This window comes from Schistocerca americana, chromosome 5 (genome assembly GCF_021461395.2).
Source record: "Schistocerca americana isolate TAMUIC-IGC-003095 chromosome 5, iqSchAmer2.1, whole genome shotgun sequence".
NCBI classification, from domain to species: domain Eukaryota; kingdom Metazoa; phylum Arthropoda; class Insecta; order Orthoptera; family Acrididae; genus Schistocerca; species Schistocerca americana.
In genome coordinates, this window is record NC_060123.1 from 604,529,095 (window position 1) to 604,551,335 (window position 22,241).

A 22,241-nucleotide genomic window follows, 5' to 3' on the forward strand; every position below is an offset into this window, starting at 1 on the left:
TTTATAGTCAACTGGAACAGACATATAATTCAATAAGTAGACATAACGTAACAATAGTGTTAGGAGACTTTAATGCCAAAGTAGGAAAAGAAGAAATCTACAAACCAACCATTGGGAATTACAGCTTACATGATGAAAGTTCAGAGAATGGTGTGCGACTCATAAACTTTGCAATGGCAAATGGTCTCACATTAAGCAGCACAAAATTCCAACACAAACGCATTCATTTAGGGACATGGATATCACCAGATGGAAAAGTAGTGAACCAGATTGACCATGTCGCCATCCAAAGACGATTTCAAAACAGTATTAAAGACGTTAGAACTTTTAGGGGAGCAGATTGTGAGACAGATCATATGTTAATCATAGCTCAAATGAAAATAAAGCTAAAAAAGAAACAAAGTACAAATAGGGTTGAAATTAAAAGGTACGATGTAGAAAATCTGGCAGAAGAAAAAATAAAAGAAAACTTTAGGAAAGAAATGGAAATTAACCTATCGGAATCTAGACTGACACATAGTGACCAGCAAGACGTGGAAAGTAGATGGAGACACCTCAGAAACAGTATTCAAGATGTAGCTTCCAAAACTATAGGTAAAAGAAAACGAACTAACAAAATCTGGTTTAATATAAAGTGCCAAGAAAGAGTACTGGAGAGGCAAAATGCGAGGAAGGCATGGTTACAAGACATGGACAATATTACACTAAAGGAGAGATACTATAAAATCCGCAAGGAAACACAACGAACTCTAAGACAAGAGAAGAGAAAACACTACAACAACATGGTAAGAGAAGCGGAGGATGATTTCAAGCATCACAGAGCAAGGCAGATGTACCAGAATATAAAAAAGTCCTTGGGAAAATTCACTAAAAGGGAACAGTTTATAAAGGACCATAATGGGAAAACACTTACAAACAAGAATGACATACAAGAAACATGGAAGACATACTTTACACAGCTGCTCAACTGCAATGATCCACAATATTACTTTACATTTGAAGAACCAGATACAGTTGATATACAAGTCACCACACCATCAGTAAATGAAATAAGACAAACAATAAAGAAATTAAAGAACAACAAGGCCTGTGGGGAAGACCAGGTATATGCTGAGCTTTTAAAAAATGGAGGACCACAATTGGAAATAGAACTACATTCCTTAATTGAAACAATTTGGGAGACAGAAACATACCGGCTGATTGGAAAACTGCAATTATATGTCCCATCTTTAAGAAGAATGATCCCCTTGTCTGTGATAACTACAGAGGAATTGCCCTACTCGATGTCACGTATAAAATTTTGTCGATGTGTATGCTACACAGACTGATTCCCATAACCGAAGAACTGATTGGGGACTACCAATGTGGTTTCCGCACTAACAGATCCACTTTGGATCACTTATTCACATTGAGACAAATAAATGAGAAGGCATGGGAATTTAATGTAGATATCCATATTCTATTTATAGACTTCAAGAAGGCCTATGATAGCATACACCGACAGACACTCTTAAACACCATGAAAGAATTTGAAATACCATTAAAATTAATCAAATTAGTTAAAATGTGTTTGGAAGAAACCATATGCAAAGTTAAGACACCTGCAGGAGAGACTGAAAATTTTAAGGTGTACACTGGACTGAGACAAGGGGATGCCATCTCACCTATTCTATTTAATATTATCTTAGAGAAGATTGATAGAGAATTCACCAAAACTAATCCACAAGGGATCCAACTGCAGGGACAGAACATTACTAGACTTGCTTATGCAGATGATGTAGCCTTAATAAGCACTTCAAAAGCTGAATTAATCAGGATGATGCAAAATTATTACAAAATAGCTGAGAAAGCTGGACTTCATGTGAATGAAGAAAAGACGGAATATCTAGTCATAAGTAAAAAGCTCCAAAAGAATACACCACTGACCGTAAATGGTCTCACTTTCAAGGCAGTTGACCACTTCAAGTACTTAGGGAGTCTTTTTAGCAGAGACAATAGAGCAGAAATAGAAATAGACGCCCGTCTAGCAGCAGGTAATAGAACTTTTTACAGCTGTATCAAAATTTTAAGGATGAGATCACTTAGTAATGAATTCAAAATCCGTTTTTATCAGTCAACTATTGTACCAGTAGCATTATATGGATGTGAAGCTATTACATTCAGGAAAAAAGATGAAGAAAAACTGTTGATATTTGAAAGAAAAATACTAAGAAAAATATTTGGACCAATCTTCGATGAAAATGTCATGGAGTGGAGGATAAGGAAAAATGAAGAACTACGGGAGCTGTACAAACATAGTACCATTGTGGAAATGTTAAAGAAGAGAAGACTGAACTGGGCTGGTCATGTAGCAAGGATGCCGGAGAACAGACTACCCAAAATAGCATCCACTAAGAAATTAGAAGGAAAGAGAAGAAGAGGAAGACCTCGAATTAGGTGGATGGAGAATATCCGGGAAGATGCAGCTAGGATGGGCATCAACTCTGATTGGACAACAATTTCCCTGGATAGAAATAATTGGAAGAGGCTCGTAGAGCAGGTGTATGGTCGATAAGGCCTTAGTCACGTGTAAAGTAAAGTAAAAGTAAACTAAGTATCTGTAATTGGTTTAGACCTGGTCTTCTGCTGTCCACTTTCTAAAGTGATGAAACAGAGTGGAGTTAAACTGACATTCTACCTGGATGTTTATGTATCTCTGGTTCAAATGGTTCAAATGGCTCTGAGCACTATGCGACTTAACTTCTGAGGTCATCAGTCGCCTAGAACTTAGAACTAATTAAACCTAACTAATCTAAGGACATCACACACACCCATGGCCGAGGCAGGATTCGAACCTGCGGCCGTAGCGGTCGCTCGGTTCCAGACTGTAGCGCCTAGAACCGCACGGCCACTCCGGCCGGCCTACGTATCTCTGCTAAAGCACAACTAAGTCTTTGGCTGTGATGGCTCAATATGCCCTGCTTACATCGAAGAACATTATTGTGTTTTCATGTATATAATATGGTTTCATATTGTTTTAGTTAAAGCAGATGGATAATACTAATGGAATAGGTAAATAAGGAGATCATATATGACAAATATGTCCTGATGGAACTCAGAAGTTCCACTCAACATTTGTAGATAAATTAAATGTACTACAATGTGCTACTGTTTGTAGTTGCCTTGGTAATATTCTCCCAAAATACTAAATCCTTTGGTACATTTTTTCATAGTTAGGATAGGAAAGGGTTAAATAAATTGACATGATAACTGACGCAAATTTTTCCGAAATATGTAATTGGAAGATACGTAACTTGTTTCATTCTAATACCGTCCATCTTAAGCACTGAAGATTGCAGTTGTTACGATAATCGTTACAAATACATTAAAATACAATCACTAATACTTGGAACACAATCCTCAGCAACGTATTTAGAGTGTCAAGCTCTCATCATCTGGCTGTCTAAAGTAACCCTACAAAACATGTACAGGGTGGAGCACATTTCACGATTGGAAATGTTCAATGTTATTGTATTGAAACAAGAAGCAATATGAAAGGCAATCACGAAAATGAAACGACTCCTTAGTTCTAGCAGAAATTGTATTATCAGAAAAAGATACACAGAAGAAAGTAATAACACAGAAACGAATGTTCTTACGTACTTCTTAGATATTTCAAACTCTTTCTGCATGCTGACCATCAGTCTCGGCGTACAGTTGGGTTCGCTGCCATTTGTGTCTGCTTGCCCATCGCAGCATATCAGGAGTGATCATTCTCAGGGTTGTCTTTCGCCTAAATATGAACATTTAGTGACTGGGAGCTAAGATACACAGCACATTCATCTCTCATCGTAATCGTACGGCGAGACGCTAATGTTGGAAAAGCTGGAAGTAGCTGTTTGCAGGAAACACGTCGCGTATTCATATCATGATCACTTACTTCACCGGTGCTGCCGCGTCAAAATGAACGCTAATCTTTTTTCTTCATTCGATGATGCATGAAGTTTCTGAGAATGTACCCGCCGAACGCTTCCTTGTCGATTTTGCTGATGAAAGAGGCAATGATGCATTGCTTATCATTGCCACAGACCCTGTTGCAAGTGCCTTCGTTTCCAGTTTTCGAATATTAGCCTCCGTTTGGGCTCCTTTCTTGAAATCGATGTAACGGCAAAACCGTATGTTAAGTTACTTGAATACTTTCCGATCGTGACTTCTGGCCCACCCAGTACTTGAGAACCACACAAGGTATATATATATATATATATATATATATATATATATATATATATATATAGGGAGGAGAAAAATTGTGTCACGAAATTTTAACCCTGCATAGCTGATGCCAGTAGGAACCAAAATTACTAATGTTGTGTAGGTCGAGAACGCACCATATTTAAACTACGGAAACTTGGCGCCACGCACTCCTATTGGCCGCGGGGTTGCCCTGTTGCCAGATGCTCTGGACAACACATAACCGCAAATGATTTGGCTGCTGGAGACACGTCTGCATATCACGTGCGTGCAGTGATGAGGCGAGGGACGTTTGTACGTGTGATCCGACAACCACAGCACTGCCCCCGTCAATATATCTACACTATTGGCCATTAAAATTGCTACACCTCGAAGATGACGTGCTACAGACGCGAAATTTAACCGACAGGAAGAAGATGCTGTCATATGCAAATGATTAGCTTTTCAGAGCATTCACCCAAGGTTGGCGCCCATGGCGACACCTACAAAGTGCTGACATGTTGAAAGTTTCCAACCGATTTCTCATACACAAACAGCAGTTGACCGGCGTTGCCTCGTGAAACGTTGTTGTGATGCCTCGTGTTAGGAGGAGAAATGGGTACCATCACGTTTCCCACTTTGATAAAGGTCCGATTGTAGCCTATGGCGATTGGGGTTTATCGTATCGCGACATTGCTGCTCGCGATGGTCGAGATCCAATGACTGTTAGCAGAATATGGAATCGGTGGGTTCAAGAGGGTAATATGGAACGGCGTGCTGAATCCCAACGGCCTCGTATCACTAACAGTCGAGATGACAGGCATCTTGAAACTTCCTGGCAGATTAAAACTGGGTGCCCGACCGAGACTCGAATTCGGGACCTTTGCCTTACGCAGGCAAGTGCTCTACCAACTGAGCTGCCGAAGCACGACTCTCGCCCGGTACTCACAGCTTTATTTCTGCCAGTACCTCGTCTCCTACCTTCCAAACTTTACAGAAGCTCCTCTGCGAACCATGCAGAACTAGCACTCCTGAAAGAAAGGATATTGCGGAGACATGGCTTAGCCACAGCCTGGGGGATGTTTCCAGAATGAGATTTTCACTCTGCAGCGGAGTGTGCGCTGATATGAAACTCAGCAATATCCTTTCTTCCAGGAGTGCTAGTTCCGCATGGTTCGCAGGAGAGCTTCTGTAAAGTTTGGAAGGTAGGAGACGAGGTACTGGCAGAAATAAAGCTGTGAGTACCGGGCGAGAGTCGTGCTTCGGTAGCTCAGTTGGTAGAGCACTTGCCCGCGAAAGGCAAAGGTCCCGAGTTCGAATCTCGGTCGGGCACACAGTTTTAATCTGCCAGGAAGTTTCATATCAGCGCACACTCCGCTGCAGAGTGAAAATCTCATTCTGGGGACAGGCATCTTATCTGCATGGCTGTAACGGATCGTGCAGCCACGTCTCGATCCCTGAGTCAACAGATGGGGACGTTTGCAAGACAACAACCATCTGCACGAACAGTTCGCCGACGTTTACAGCAGCATGGACTATCAGCTCGGAGACTGTGGCTGGGATTACCCTTGACGCTGCATCACAGACAGGAGCGCCTGTGATGGTGTACTCATCTACGAACCTGGGTGCACGAATGGCAAAACGTCATTTTTTCGGATGAATCCAGGTTCTGTTTACAGCATCATGATAGTCGCATCCGTGTTTGGCGACATCGCGGTGAACACAGATTGGAAGCATGTATTCGTCATCGCCATACTGGCGTATCACCCGGCGTCATGTTATTGGGTGCCATTGGTTACACGTCTCGGTCACCTCTTGTTCACACTGACGGCACTTTGAACAGTGGCCGGTACATTTCAGATGTATTACGCCTGTGGCTCTACCCTTCATTCGATCTCTGCGAAACCCTACATTTCAGCAGGATAATGCACGACCTCATGTTGCAGGTCCTGTACGGGCCTTTCTGGATACAGAAAATGTTCGACTGCTGCTCTGGCCAGCACATTCTCCAGATCTCTCACCAACTGAAAACGTCTGGTCAATGGTGGCCGAGCAACTGGCTCGTCACAATACGCCAGCCACTACTCTTGATGAACTGTGGTATCGTTTTGAAGCTGCATGGGCAGCTGTACCTGTACACACCATTCAAGCTCTGTTTGACTCAATGCCCAGGCGTATCAAGGCCGTTATTGTGGCCAGAGGTGGTTGTTCTGGGTACTGATATCTCATGATCTATGCACCCAAATTGAGTGAAAATATAATCACATATCAGTTCTAGTATAATATATTTGTCCAATGAATACCCGTTTATCATCTGGATTGGTGTAGCAATTTTAATGGCCAGTAGTGTATATAATTTGAACGTGAAATCCTAGTCTTACTCTAAAAACGACAATACTAGTTTCTCTGGCCCACTTATCCATGTTACCTACCAACCATTCATACCATTGTTATGGTTTCTTTCCATGATGTAGTAACATTTTTGGAATGTTAATGGAACAGCTGACCCCTTAGTACAGTCTGTCAGAGCAGCAAACACGTTTTTGTTTGATTTGAACACAATGTAGACATTGAGAGCTGCAATGTTCATCTGAAAAAAGAGACATGGGCGCCACCGTCTTGTGCCTTTGGCAACAGTATGTTCACAACACGTAGCATCAACGACTTCTATGCCGCCCTTTGTTTTGTTGTAGTACGTTACTATACCTGTTTTTGTTTTTTCTTTCGCCGCTGTCACTCTCAGTTTCATAATCATGATGCATTGACGAAATAAGCGGTATTCATTTGTTTCGATTTGGTACATATGAGAGTAATGTGATGTCTTCCTGAAATGCAAACATATTTGAGTACTCTTGTTTAGATTTTTTGGATAAAAACTCAACTGGAATTTCAGACATTTTTTTACATACGAACAACAGGAATATTCTTTCCTTGTAGTACTTTTCTGACGATTGGGTAAGAAATAAACTAATTGCCTACAGCCAGATTTCTTTAGATCCTTTTACTGGATCTACAATACGCAAAACAACACCATCTGCTTTATTAGTAACTTTGTACAGTCCTTGTGGTCGTGCACCTGCATAGACTTCCAAATGCTATACATAGTACGTTTTAGAATAAGCCAGGATGAAAACCTGATACCATACTTAGCAGATTTATTTTGGATATACATCCAGATCCTGCCCCTGCCTCTGTATGGAACGACCATTTCGTCCAAAGTAAGGTTTTATGATGGAGCAAAATATGCACTGCAGTTCGCTTCTAGGCGCTTCAGTCTGGAACCGCGCGACCGCTACGGTCGCAGGTTCGAATCCTGCCTCGGGCATGGATGTGTGTGATGTCCTTATGTTAGTTAGGTTTAAGTAGTTCTAAGTTCTAGGGGACTGATGACCTCAGATGTTAAGTCCCATAGTGCTCAGAACCATTTGAACCATTTTTTTTTGCACTGCAGTTGGAGACAAATATATCAGGTATGGATCTTATGGTAGCAAGATTATCTTGTGCATTTCTTTCTTCCCTCATATGGATGTTGTCAAACCTGATACAACGTATCAAAAATCTGAACCTTTTCAATGATGTACTTGCTCAAATGATTTATATTGTGGTCCCCTCTGAATTCCAAACGTCTTCGATATTCATTTTACCACCATCCAATGTTCCTGCTAAGTAAATATGCCTTCAGTTCCTCAAAACTTGTAGGCCAGCTACATTTGGGTCACTTGTATATTTGTTCCCAACTAAATCAACATAGATATTGCTTGAAAGATTTTCTCTTGCCATTTTAAACTGTAAACTATTGAAAATGATAATTCGGTTTTAGGACATCACAAATGGTACGCCAAGTAACTCAATGAGAGCCCTACACAAAAATAAAAAGGGGATCGCACTGGTAGAAATTAGTAACGTAAACGGTCGGGCACATTAGCGTGCTTTTTAGAAGACTGCCAAACGATGTCTTAACAAAGCAAACCTCATTCACGACATCAGCGCTTTCTCTCCGATGTTACAAGAAGCTAGCAGAGTAGTCGAGTCATATCAGCAACTATAAGAATATAAATTCAGCAAAAACAAACTAGTGGGTCTACACACCCAGCCCAGACGTTCTAGGGTTAAAGTAAGACAAGTGCTTCATGTCAAAATAATTTTATTTGTTGCTATATTTCACCTTGTGTGCCTTTGAAGTACTTGTTCAGGTAGCTTTAGCTTAGACAGCCAGATGAAAGGAGCTTCACTCTCGAAATGCATTGCTGAGGATTATGTTCCTAATATTAGTGGATGTATGCTAAAGTATTTATAGCGAATAGCTATTAACGTATTTCAGCTGATTCTGGTGACAGTAACGGCTAACCTAAAATGTACGTTTGCACAAGGAAGTGTTTGCTTAAAACAGAGCAGCACTGCGCGACTCACCAGCGGCGTGTAGACGTTGAGGTAGAGGCAGTCCTCGTCGCCCTTGTAGTGGCGCTCCCAGAAGTCGAGCTGTGCGCACTCCGCTCCCTCGCAGATGGCGTCGCGCACGCCCTCCCACGGCTCCACCGCTTCCGGGGGCTGTCGACAAAAATGACCGCCTGTTAGAGCGCCACGTGGCATAGCCCAGTCTCTATCTGGCTCGCGAGCATCAAGCCATCTTCATACGGGGAGTAGAACACGGAGAGGTTAGAGGCATCATAGCGTGGGACATCAACTCGGGAAGCATTTACAAGTTTGAGTGGGATCTTGTAAACTTGCTGCGAAACGTAAACCAATGCTACACAAGGACTCCTTGCAGATGGTTAGCACAACGTGTCAGAAGCCGTTATGAAGTGATTTTTGTATTAGCACTTACTTGCCACAAGAATATCCCGTTTCTAAGCACTGGCGCAATACGGAAATAACAAAAAAACCTCGATTTTTCACTGTTTGTTGTAATAAAACCTCGGTAAGCAGTATGTTTGTGGACAATAGTGCTACCATGACCTCGAGTCCAAAGGTACTGATGGCTATATAGGGCTGCCGAGAAGTTTTATTGAACCAGTGGTTGCGTATAGTTTAGCAACTCATGTAGGTGCAGGCTTGGATCCACGTGGCACAGTGGGAGATGGGTGGGAAGAAATGAGATCAAGAATTTTTTTGTGAAAGTACATAGTTTTAGATATCTATCACCCTCCAAGTTTCACAGGAAACATTTGGAGACTAAAGCAGCATGAAAACTGTCTTGGAAATGGCAGGGGGTGCTAGAAATTACAGCTACATTTAGCACAGGTTTGTAGAGGTTCAGAACGTGGTGGCGACCAGTGTCAAGGAAGGGACAGCAGGGCGCTCAAATGGATGGCTGTTTGAGGAATTCATTCAACCTTGGATCTATATTCTCGATGACAGGGTACATGAGGGCTCTCACTAATGAGTGGAAGTTACAGAATGTCTGCCAGTATTCAATTTGGGCCCAACTACAGGAAAAGGGAGAGATGGGGGTTCACATCTGCGTGTCTAGTGGCCAGTCCTGGTGGAAAGTGACAGAGCCGAATGGCACTAGGGCCTCCACTCTGAAGTTTGAAAACTAAGAGAGGCATCTGTTCTGCTTCAAGTCTGGATTGCAAGAGAGTAAAACAATTGTGTTCTGCACTCCAGAACCATCCAATGAGCCCACACGTGGCCCACCTCCCACACTTTCTAATGGCTAAACTGATGGTATGGATTTGCTGACAAATTCAACTGTGGGCTGAAGGTGTCTCATCCAATGACCCCGCATGTAACCTCCCTCCTACACATGCTACTGGCTAAACTGATGGAGCGGATTCAACAACAAATACAGCAAAGGGCTGAAGGTATCTCAACCAATGACCCCACACGTGACCCGTCTCCCACATTTGCCAATGGCTAAACTGATGGGATGCATTCATCACCAAATTCAGCGGAGGGCTCAAGGCGTTCCACCCAATTACCCAACATGTAAACTGCTTCCCATACTTGCTATTGGCTAAACCAATGGTGATGGTTCATCAGCTAATTCAGCGGAGGGCTGAAGGCGTCTCTTATCTGTTTTAACTGGTTAGAACTGCACCAGTTCTCAGAGGCACGGAGCTTGGGTCACACAGGCATGGTAAAGCCATATGGAGTGAAGCTGGGAAATGTCTGAACATGCAGCTAGCACCTCTGAAGAAAATTTGTTTAAACTATAAGGGGCAGTCAAATAGAAACAAGGCAAATGGAAAAAATAACTAACTTGTTTATTATTTAAAAAGTAATCACTATAACTGGTAATAAATTTATCCCAACTTGAGACAAGATAGTCAATGCCTTGGAAAAAACGTTTGCTGTTGCCTACAGAATCACTATTGTACCCAGGTTTGCTCCTCTTGGTCCAAAGCAAATCGCCAGCGACGGATATCTTTCTTTAGGACTGTATGTGTAAAGGTTTCCCAGAGAAACCTCTACAGCATAGCCGAAACAACTGGGCCACACATATGACATAGTCATTCTCCTTCAGAATAACAGAAAAATTTCTCATTAATGGATGCAACCAGGTGGATGACTCAGAATGCCACGAACATAACGCTAACATAATAAAATGTCAAAAAGACTTTTATATCATAAATGAAGATAGCTTATAATAGGAAGTGGTAGGTCTGTGTATCATCAGGTAAAGTTGAGTAGCGTACAATGTACAGGAGAAGTACAGCGGCAATAAACTGACAGCTTTCGAAAAATAAGTAGATCCTACCTTATGAAAGGGTGGTTCTGATTTTAAAATTAAAAAGAGGGCGCAAGATAGATCTCAAGGTAAACACAATACAAAATGATAAGTTTAACTCTTTACTGGTTACTCAAAATATTTTCCTCACTGAAGGTTCCCATTAACAAAACTGCCAAATACAGTGGTTCTCTCTAAACGTAAATATGAAACTTCTAGCAAAGGACTAGTTTCATAACTAACTAATCATATTCTAGATAAACGATCACACTCTACGCCAAGACCTCGAGAGAAGGAGATTCCAATAAGAGAGGTGCAATACTTCAAAGTTGTGACTGGAAAGATAATATAAAGAAAAATGGTACCATTGTGAGGGTTTAGTGGAAACTAGCCTCCTTCAATGAAAGAAAGAAGTATACGACAGATTTCATAGCTTAGCAGAAGGGTTAGTAAAAATAAGCTAGGTCAGGCCAGAGATCACAGCCCACTGAAATCGACAAAACGGACGTTGGCTACCATACCGCCTGAGCAGCATGAATAACTTTGCTACCAAAAACTTGTCTGAACTTGTCTCTGGCGGACGTAAGAGTGCATGTGCAAACGTGAAATTGTGAAATACTTAGGAATGTATAGCGAAACATACGCAGTTGCAACTTACATTTAGATCAAAGTTACTTCGCAAAAAGGAAACGCCGACTATTCTCTCATCATTAGAATAACCCTGATGTAAACAGACACAAACGCGATGATCGGTCAGAAACCGTAGCACACGTACACTGGTGTTGTTACGCTCTTAGAAGTAGGTCCTACTTATGTATTAGATATCTTATTACTAAGTTACGTTAAATGAAACTTTAAGATTTCTAATGTATTAACAGCCATCGACGTTTATCTTAATCGCACTTTAGCTACGTAATTTTTATTTCAAAAATCGTGTACAGTCACAATCTCTGTACTGTTGTGCTCTGATTGTCGGGCTGTTAATACGTAGTGTAAAAATGGCTGAGGCTGCTCCTGCACCGTAGTGAAACACGCGTGTGGAACACGGTTAAAAGGTGCCGAGAAACACGTTGTGCTTAATGTTTTTCATAAATTTACAGAAAAAAATCGGCTTTGAAGCCTTCCAGGGGACTGTATTTGATATAGTTGATATACACATACACATGGGATGTACATCGGAATCGGTAGCGTAGTAGACAGATAAATCTGATGTAGTTTTGGGATCGGAGATTCAAATTTCGCATTGTTCAACTTTTTTTTCGTTCAGTGAAGTACTTACATATCGTAATTGTAAAATTCATCATTATTTTTTATGACTGTGCACACTTTCTTGTTTCTAATTACACACTGCACGCGAAATTCCTGTTTTCATTTCAAATATAAATTCTTAATTGTCGATATTTTATGAAAGATTGTTGATAATGGTTGCTTAAATTAAGAAAACGTAACAATTTAACTTTTTAGGATAAAAATGAAAAACCAAATTTGGACTATGTCCATTGTTTTGTACCACAGATTTAGTCTCACACGAACCAAGTGGTAGGTGTCGTAGAAACATCAAAAAACAATCATTTTCACAGCATCGAGCACAGCATACAAATGCTGCAGTTTTCATTTGCCACTGTACCATTACAATATGAACCAAACAGAACTGATCTGGGGGCCAAGTAAACGGATTTGTCGTGAGAAATTACAAGACTATTAAGCTGCCAGACGTACTGGAACTAACGCACGCAGCTTTCTCACGTGTCACTGCCGCACGCAGGCGAGATATACACTCATGCTCATAAATTAAGGATAATTGCAGAATGTGGTGCCACACAACGTGGCACTACACATAACTGGCGCTAATAGCATAGGCACATAGGGAACACACACGACACAGGCCTGTAAGTCCACGCCATTGGAGATAAATTGTGAAAAACGCCCCGAAACACATGTGCTACAAAACCCCACTGTTTCCTGCGCATGTACGCCGACATCAATATGCGATGTGATCACCATGCACACGTACACAGGCCGCACAACGGGTTGGCATACTCTGGCTCGGGTGGCCGAGCACCTGCTGGGGTATAGCCTCCCATTCTTGCACCAGTGCCTGTCGGAGGGGCTTGAAGACGTGCAGCGATACGTCTACCGAAAGCATCCCAGACGCGCTCGATGGGGTTTAGGTCTGGAGAACAGGCAGACCACTCCATTCACCTGATTTCTTCTGCTTCAAGGTATTCCTCCACTATGGCAGCTCGGTGGGCCGTGCGTTATCATCCATCAAGGGGAAGGTAGGACCCACTGCACCCCTGAAAAGGTGGACATACCGGTGTAAAATGACGTCCAGACACACCTGATGTGTTACTGTTCCTCTGTCAAAGACATGCAGGGGTGTACGTGCACCAATCATAATCCCACCCCACACCATCAAACCACGACCTCCATACAGGTCCCTCTCAAGGACATTAAGGGGTTGGTATCTGGTTCCTGGTTCACGCCAGATGAAAACCCGGCGAGAATCACTGTTCAGACTATACCTGGACTCGTCCGTGAGCATAACCTGGGACCACTGTTCCAATGACCATGTACTGTATTCTTGACACCAGGCTTTACGGGCTCACCTGTGACCAGGGGTCAGTGGAATGCACCTTGCAGGTCTCCGGGCAAATAAACCATGCCTGTTCAGTCGTCTGTAGACTGTGTGTCTGGAGACAACTGTTCCAGTGGCTGCGGTAAGGTCCAGAGCAAGACTACCTGCAGTACTCCGTGGCCGTCAGCGTGTTGTACACTGTGGACGTCCCGTAGTGTAGCGCCTGGACACATTTCCTGTCTACTGGAATCGTTGCCATAATCTTGAGATCACACTTTGTGGCTCATGGAGGGCCCGTGCTACGACCTGCTGTGTTACACCAACCTCCTGTCGCCCTAGTATTCTGCCCCTCATAACGTCATCAATATGTGTTCCTTGAGCCATTTTCAATACACAGTCACCATTAGCACGTCTTCAAACGACTGCACCGTACTCTGACATGCACCTAAACCTCTGCGTATGTGGACTGCCGCCAGCGCCACCGTGCGACGACCACAGGTCAAATGCACCGCATGGTCATACCACGAGGTGATTTAAACCCGCAAACCGCCCACCAGAACGTTGTTTCACCATGTATCAGCATTATAATTAATTTATGAGCATGAGTATAGAACGGAACGTCAGAAAAGAAGAGGGGGAAATTCGGTCCGTGATTGGCTTCGTCTATTCTGTTGTTAATCGACTCGTTATCAACGTAACAGATGACAGTTCCAGAACTGACATGTATTTCTTGGATTCAGATAACGGAGGAGATTACCAGTAGACCGATTGTAATTAATACCTTCAGTGGCTTTAGTATTCAATAATACGGTGTAATCTCTGCACTGTGCTTTTGCATCATACATAGCTCTCTAGGAAAAATTACTCTAAGTTAGGAATTTTCATCGCGCTTGTCTGTAATTAGTATACAATGATAGGCGAGAACGAGAGTGTTTTATGCTTTCCGTCTGGTCAGAAGGCGCGTGCGGTAGTGCTGGAGTTTTGCCGAATATTTTTTCAATCTATTTAAAAATTAAATGACATTGGAAGCTATATTGTTTATCTGTTCGTCACCTTTTACGTCTTAACTGCGACTGCTCACATCATTGCAGGTTAGTTGGATCAGCTGGCTGGCCAATGCTGTCCAAGTTAAATGCCCCGGTAACGCTGTTGTCCCACATTAACGCTCATTTTATGTGCGTGTGACACAGCTTAAAACATATCCTTGGATCGTACTTGGCTGTATTGGACACAGCTTGGCTTCAATTCCACGTGAAACGAAATCCAATGAGATTGAAGCAAACGCGGAAGAATACATGGTATAATGTTCACATCAGGTTTATTCTTATGGTGAACACAATATAGCACTTCATTGCTCTAGTGAAAGAGTTTAACACAAAGCAGTTCCATCCCCATCAAATTCCTATGCACGTCGTTCAGTTAAAATTAATTTGGCGTAATTGAGGCAAACTAGAGTAAGAACTGCACTCTGTGATGCGTGGCGCCGTTTTATATAGTCCCAGACGGTGAAGCACAGATAGTGATGTGTCGAAAAGCTTCGAGGCCGTTCCAGATGTTTGTGAATGAGGGAGAAATGGAAAGAGCGTAGTGGAATGTTTGTCGCGTGTGTGTATGAGACAGTGTGGAGGAAGAGAAAGGGAGAGAGAAAGAGAGAGAGAGAGAGAGAGAGAGAGAGAGAGAGAGAGAAGGAGAAGGCGTCAGCATGGCTGCTGCCTGCATGTTTATTGACGAGGATCGAGTCACCACAGACCTGCTCACTCAGGCTGAATTGTTTTGCTCGTGCTCTTTGATCGTAGCATGATCGTAGATTTATTTCGAAGCTTGTCACCTCATTATTACACACTACGAAAGAAAATAGCTTTTATAAAACCAACATTGATATGATATTTACAAGTTTTTTCTCAGTATGTAACAAGATTTTTTATTGTATTGTATTGTATGTTAACCGGGGACCTAGAAACGACGGAGAGGCTTCGCCCCCGCCGCAGCCGCAGTGGTCCACAACCCCACGACGACTACCGCAGTCCACTTCACCCCTCCGCCGCCCCACACCGAACCCAGGGTTACTGTGCGGTTCGGTCCCCGGTGGACCCCTCAGGGAACGTCGCACACCAGACGAGTGTAACCCCTGTGTTCGCTTGGTAGACTAATGGTGGTGTACGCGTACGTGGAGAAATTGTTTGCGCAGCAATCGCCGACCTAGTGTAATTGAGGTGGAATAAGGGGAACCAGCCCGCATTCGCCGAGGCAGATGGAAAACCGTCTAAAAACCATCCACAGACTGTCCGGTTCACCGGACTCCGACACAAATCCGCCGGGTGGATTCGTGCCGGGGACCAGGTGCTCCTTCCCGCTCGGAAAGCTGTGCGTTAGACCGCACGGCCAACCGGGTGGGCTAACAAGATTTGATATGCTTTGTTCTTTAGCTCGATATTATTTTGTCGGAGCCCTCGCTGAGGCCCAGGGCTCTGCACAGGATACTTCGAGCATCACTGGCTTAGAAAAAGACATTCGTAAAAACTCTATAAGCCTGAAGGTACCACAAAAGCTCCCTTTGGCCAGTCATGAAGGGTTATCGGAATCTGGTGGTATCCTGATTTCACGTGAAAAATTTGCAGTGCCCAATCTGTCAAATACATGGCAACGGGTAAGTGTCAGCCGAAATATTCTTGTTTACTGCCTTCTGACGAGTGATTAATTTTTTAGGTACTATCGCGGTTGAAGACTGGCTGATGAGTGCATCATGTTGTTGCTGGAGTGTTTCTTCCACACGCACTGTAATTGATGCGGAATTCCGTATGGCTTCTATGCTGTTGGCCTGACATTCCTGGAAGGGATTTCGTGGTAAAGGAGGCCAGCAGTGGGCACGTATTGCCTTTCCTCAAAAACCGTGAATACCGCTCCAAATGGTTCAAATGGCTCTGATCTATGGGACTTAACATCTGAGGTCATCAGTCCCCTAGAACTTAGAACTACTTAAACCTAACTAACCTAAGGACATCACACACATCCATGCCCGAGGCAGGATTCAAACCTGCGACGTAGCGGTCGTGCGGTTCGAGACTGAAGCGCCTAGAGCCGCTCGGCCACACCGGCCAGCGGTTCCAGACTGAAGTGCCTAGAACCGCTCGGCTACCGCGGCCGGCAATACCCCTCCAAAACAGGATACAACAGACTCCACTCAAAGTTAGTTAGACGTAATAGCTTACTTTGTAACTGATGTTTAGGGGGTCAAGTGACTGTGTACTTTTCGGATAGGCAATGGCATCTGTCTGCCTCTACCCTCAATTCTCTCTTCAGAAATGGGTTCCTCATCCTCAATTATTTCTTGCATATTGGTCTGTATGGTTCCAGGCAGTGTTACTACGAAGGGAAGCCAAAACGTACAGGGACTTTTGCATTTTCTCGCCGTAGGGCTTGGTAACACTGCTAGTATCCAGGGCTGAAGTATTGTCGTCTGCAACAGCTCTATACAACGCGTCACTCATATTCCCGCGTTAGTCGTTGTATTGTAGCAGACCGTAAAACACGTCAGCACCATTGTCGATCTGCACCAAGGGGGAAATTAGGGCAGTGATTCGCTTTTTGTTTGCGGAGGGTGTTAAACCTGCAGAAATTATTTGTCGAATGCAAGCACAGTGTCGTGACAGCTGTTTATCGCGAAGGAAAATCTACGAATGGGTGGAGCGCTTCAAAGAGACAAACTTATCTATGTGACGAGGAAGGGCAGGCCATCGACGTCAACAACTGAAAACAGTTTGGAAATCGTTGAGGGTATGGTGATGGAAAACAGACGAATCGCCAATACTTTACGTACACTCATGGTTCAGCATATTCCATCTTACACGACAAGCTAAATTTTCTGGAAGTATATGCACGGTAGGTACCGAATCAATTGTTAGCACAGCGTAAGGTGCAAAGGATGGACATCTCTCGTAAACATTTGGCCCGTTTTCATCACGAAGGAGTTGGGTTTTTACAGAAAATCGATACTGTAGACGAAACGTGGGTGCGTCATCACAAACCGGAAAGTAAGGTTGTGAGTATGGTTTGGAAACACCCATCATCACCAGAAGCTTAGAAATTTTAACGACAACGTACGATTATTATGTTAACCGTTCATTTCACCCCAAGAAGAGAAGCCGTGAACAGTGATAAATATTGTCATGTGTTGCGAACTAAACTGAAACCTGCAGTCAAATCCAAGCGTCGAGGAAAACTGCGAAAAGTGTCATCTTGCAACAATTTAGCCTTCGCCCACATTCTGCCAAAAGGAGGCCGAAGTAATAAAGGAGTTTGGATTCGAATTGGTGGAACACCCGGCATACAGTCGAAACCTGGGTACAAGCGACTTCCATATGTTTGGACCATTGAAGGAAGTGCTCAGGGGAAGAAGATGTGCAACCGATGCAGAAGTCATTGATGCAGTGCAAAATTGGTTACAGATGCAACCAAAAAGCTTTTTTTCCGGCGGAATCAAAAAACTTGTGAAACGTTGGACAATGTGCGTCGAAGTGCAGGGATGTTATGTATAAAAATAATTCATGTTTCAGTTTTTTGTCATTAGAATAGATATCCCCTTTCTCAAAAGTCCCGTACTTTTTGACTTCTCCTCGTAGATCATGTACACCAAAGTTAGTCAGGAATCCAGGAATGTTTGTTCCCATAGTTTCAGTCCTACACAGGTCCTGTCTCACTTGCACCTGTGCTCTTATCAAGAATGTCGTTTTGGGTGAGTGGGTCATCCAAACAGATGGCTCTTTTGGGCTCTGAGATTTTGACAGTCAACCAGAAAACCCTTGTAATAATGTCTGCCTCTCTCACTGCTCACCGTGACCGGTCACCAGCTGCATAGACGTGAACCATATTTTTTTCAAGGCCATCCTGCGGGCCGAACAGTAAGCGATCGCACTTGTGACACCAAATTTGTACAAGTCCACCCCCAGAACGTGGAGGCGACCAGTGGCAAGGACGGGAGAGGGGGGCGCCGAATGGATTGGCTGGTGTGAACGAAAGAGAGAAATTCGGTGAAGCTTGGATCTATATTCTCAATGAAAGGTTACATGAGGCTTCGCCCTAGGAAGTGGAAGTTACAAAATGACTGCTAGTCTATGGTTTGGGCCTACGGGAACAGGAAGCGGAAGAGTTGGGGGTTCACATCTGCGTTATTGGTGGCCTGCCCTGGCAAGCGGTGAGATGGCACTAGGTCGTCTGCTTTGATTCTGGAAACTAAGACAGATGTCTGCTCTGGCTGAAGTCTGGACTACAAGAGACAAAACAACTGCGTTCAGCACTCCAAAAACCTCCAACGATCACAAATGTGACAGCCTGCCTTGCTATTGGCTAAACCGATGATACTGATTCGCCAATGAACTAAGCAGAGGGTCCAAGGGCTCTTTTGTCAGCGGTTTCAACTGAAGAGAAGTGCACTGTTTCTGAAGGCAGGTAGCATGGGTCGTGCAGGCGAGGTAAAGTCATACAGAGTGAAGCTGGAAAACTGTCTGAAATACGCAACTGGTGTCTATGAAATAAGAAATTCTTAAAGTAAATTCTTAAATATTCCTAGACTGGCTGGCACCCTGTACAGGATAGATTTACATCTACACTCCTGGAAATTGAAATAAGAACACCGTGAATTCATTGACCCAGGAAGGGGAAACTTTATTGATACATTCCTGGGGTCAGATACATCACATGATCACACTGACAGAACCACAGGCACATAGACACAGGCAACAGAGCATGCACAATGTCGGCACTAGCACAGTGTATATCCACCTTTCGCTGCAATGCAGGCTGCTATTCTCCCATGGAGACGATCGTAGAGATGCTGGATGTAGTCCTGTGGAACGGCTTGCCATGCCGTTTCCACCTGGCGCCTCAGTTGGACCAGCGTTCGTGCTGGACGTGCAGACCGCGTGAGACGACGCTTCATCCAGTCTCAAACATGCTCAATGGGGGACAGATCCGGAGATCTTGCTGGCCAGGGTAGTTGACTTACACCTTCTAGAGCACGTTGGGTGGCACGGGATACATGCGGACGTGCATTGTCCTGTTGGAACAGCAAGTTCCCTTGCCGGTCTAGGAATGGTAGAACGATGGGTTCGATGACGGTTTGGATGTACCGTGCACTATTCAGTGTCCCCTCGACGATCACCAGTGGTGTACGGCCAGTGTAGGAGATCGCTCCCCACACCATGATGCCGGGTGTTGGCCCTGTGTGCCTCGGTCGTATGCAGTCCTGATTGTGGCGCTCACCTGCACGGCGCCAAACACGCATACGACCATCATTGGCACCAAGGCAGAAGCGACTCTCATCGCTGAAGACGACACGTCTCCATTCGGCCCTCCATTCACGCCTGTCGCGACACCACTGGAGGCGGGCTGCACGATGTTGGGGCGTGAGTGGAAGACGGCCTAACGGTGTGCGGGACCGTAGCCCAGCTTCATGGAGACGGTTGCGAATGGTCCTCGCCGATACCCCAGGAGCAACAGTGTCCCTAATTTGCTGGGAAGTGGCGGTGCGGCCCCCTACGGCACTGCGTAGGATCCTACGGTCTTGGCGTGCATCCGTGCGTCGCTGCGGTCCGGTCCCAGGTCGACGGGCACGTGCACCTTCCGCCGACCACTGGCGATAACATCGATGTACTGTGGAGACCTCACGCCCCACGTGTTGAGCAATTCGGCGGTACGTCCACCCGGCCTCCCGCATGCCCACTATACGCCCTCGCTCAAAGTCCGTCAACTGCACATACGGTTCACGTCCACGCTGTCGCGGCATGCTACCAGTGTTAAAGACTGCGATGGAGCTCCGTATGCCACGGCAAACTGGCTGACACTGACGGCGGCGGTGCACAAATGCTGCGCAGCTAGCGCCATTCGACGGCCAACACCGCGATTCCTGGTGTGTCCGCTGTGCCGTGCGTGTGATCATTGCTTGTACAGCCCTCTCGCAGTGTCCGGAGCAAGTATGGTGGGTCTGACACACCGGTGTCAATGTGTTCTTTTTTCCATTTCCAGGAGTGTACATAGATACTCTGCAAATCACATTCAAGTGCCTGGCAGAGGGTTCATCGAACCACCTTCACAATTATCTATTATTCCAATCTCGTATAGCGCGCGTAAGGAATGAACACCTATATCTTTCCGTACGAGCTCTGATTTCCTTTATTTTATCGTGGTGATCGTTCTTCCCTATGTAGGTCGGTGTCAACAAAATATTTTCGCATTCAGAGGAGAAAGTTGGTGATTGGAATTTCGTGAGAAGATTCCGTCGCAACGAAAAACGCCTTTCTTTTAATGATTTCCAGCCCAAATCCTGTATCATTTCTGTGACACTCTCTCCCATATTTCGCGATAGTACAAAATGTGCTGCCCTTCTTTGAACTTTTTCAATGTACTCCATCAGTCTTATCTGGTAAGGATCCCACACCGCGTAGCAGTATTCTAAAAGAGGACGGACAAGCGTAGTGTAGGCAGTCTCCTTAGTTGACTACATGACAGCCTTCCCACGTGGATAGAATGGTGAAACGTCCCTTTAGAAAAACTATACATGACTGTGCTTAAACTGACACACGGTACCTTTAGCGCAACGCAATCTGACTTTCAATAATCCCTAGAAAAGGATGGCCCTGACTAACAATAACCTATACCTTTCACAAATCACTTACCTCACAAAAATCTTCGTTACTCAAACTACTGCAATACTACTGCCAACTAAATAAAACATTCAAACTACTGAAGGCACTAACTACTGATAGGCATAGTTAGCAAATGAAAGATTTTGATAGAGAACAAACAATGTATTTAAAAAATGGTTCAAATAGCTCTGATCACTATGGGACTTAACATCTGTGGTCATCAGTCCCCTAGAACTTAAACAATGTATTTACCTTAATAGTGTTCAAAAGTCATAATATATATAGCAGTTCATGACATCCAGTCTTACAAATTTACTGTCTCTGATGGACACACGTCCAGATCATCCGCTCTCAAAACTCCGCCATTTCTCTCCCCACATCCACCACTGCTGGCGACTCACCTCAAACTGCGCAACGCTACGCGCTGTTAACAGCCAACTGCCCAACACTACAATAGCATATACTCCAACAATGCAAACCAACCACAGCCTTCATACAGCACTGTCAGTGATTTTCATATAGAGCACTACATGGCGTTACCAACATAAAAACCTAAACAGCGTACTTACAGTGGTGCGTAGGTCCATGTGTACAACTGGTAAATCGAGGAAACTTGAATGACGGAAAGCAGAAACACCCTCCATTATCCAAAAGGAAAATACTGACTTACTGAGTGTAGACGGATAGACGGAAACGACTGACGGAATCTGCATTCCTGTCATTTACATGATCGCATATCCACTGACTGCAGATCTTGTAACATCTCTTTTCCTGGCTGTGGCAGAGTATCCTTCCCCCAGGGGCCCACCCCTGTTACAGGCAGTAGTGCAAGAAGGAATCTTTCTTCAGCCTAGAGCTGACGGGCTGGTCTTTCCCTAGGCCTAATAAATGGGTTGTGCCCAGAATCTACACGACTGACTTACAGGGTAATTAATTCTCCCAAGACGACTGATGTTTCTACCATCCGTTGTAGAAAAAGTGAAGTCTTTTGCAGAAGGAACCCGCATTCAGAAGTACTATAGGCAGGAGCACGAATTGGCCAGTGAGAATGCCGGCGCCCTGCTCTTGACTCTGACTACCTGGAGTGCCTTGCTGTTGTTGTGGTCTTCAGTCCAAAGACTGATTTGATGCAGCTCTCCATGCT

The 22,241-nt window shown here is 44.2% G+C and overlaps 1 protein-coding gene across 1 annotated transcript in view; it reads right to left on the reverse strand.

The window, feature by feature from the left end:
• Nucleotides 1-22,241, reverse strand: part of LOC124616580 (juvenile hormone esterase-like) — a 412,155-nt gene that overhangs the window by 303,352 nt on the left and 86,562 nt on the right. Inside the window, exon 2 of the mRNA XM_047144901.1 lies at nt 8,620-8,757. Coding sequence (XP_047000857.1) covers nt 8,620-8,757 — 138 coding nt within the window. The remainder of the gene's footprint in view (nt 1-8,619; nt 8,758-22,241) is intronic.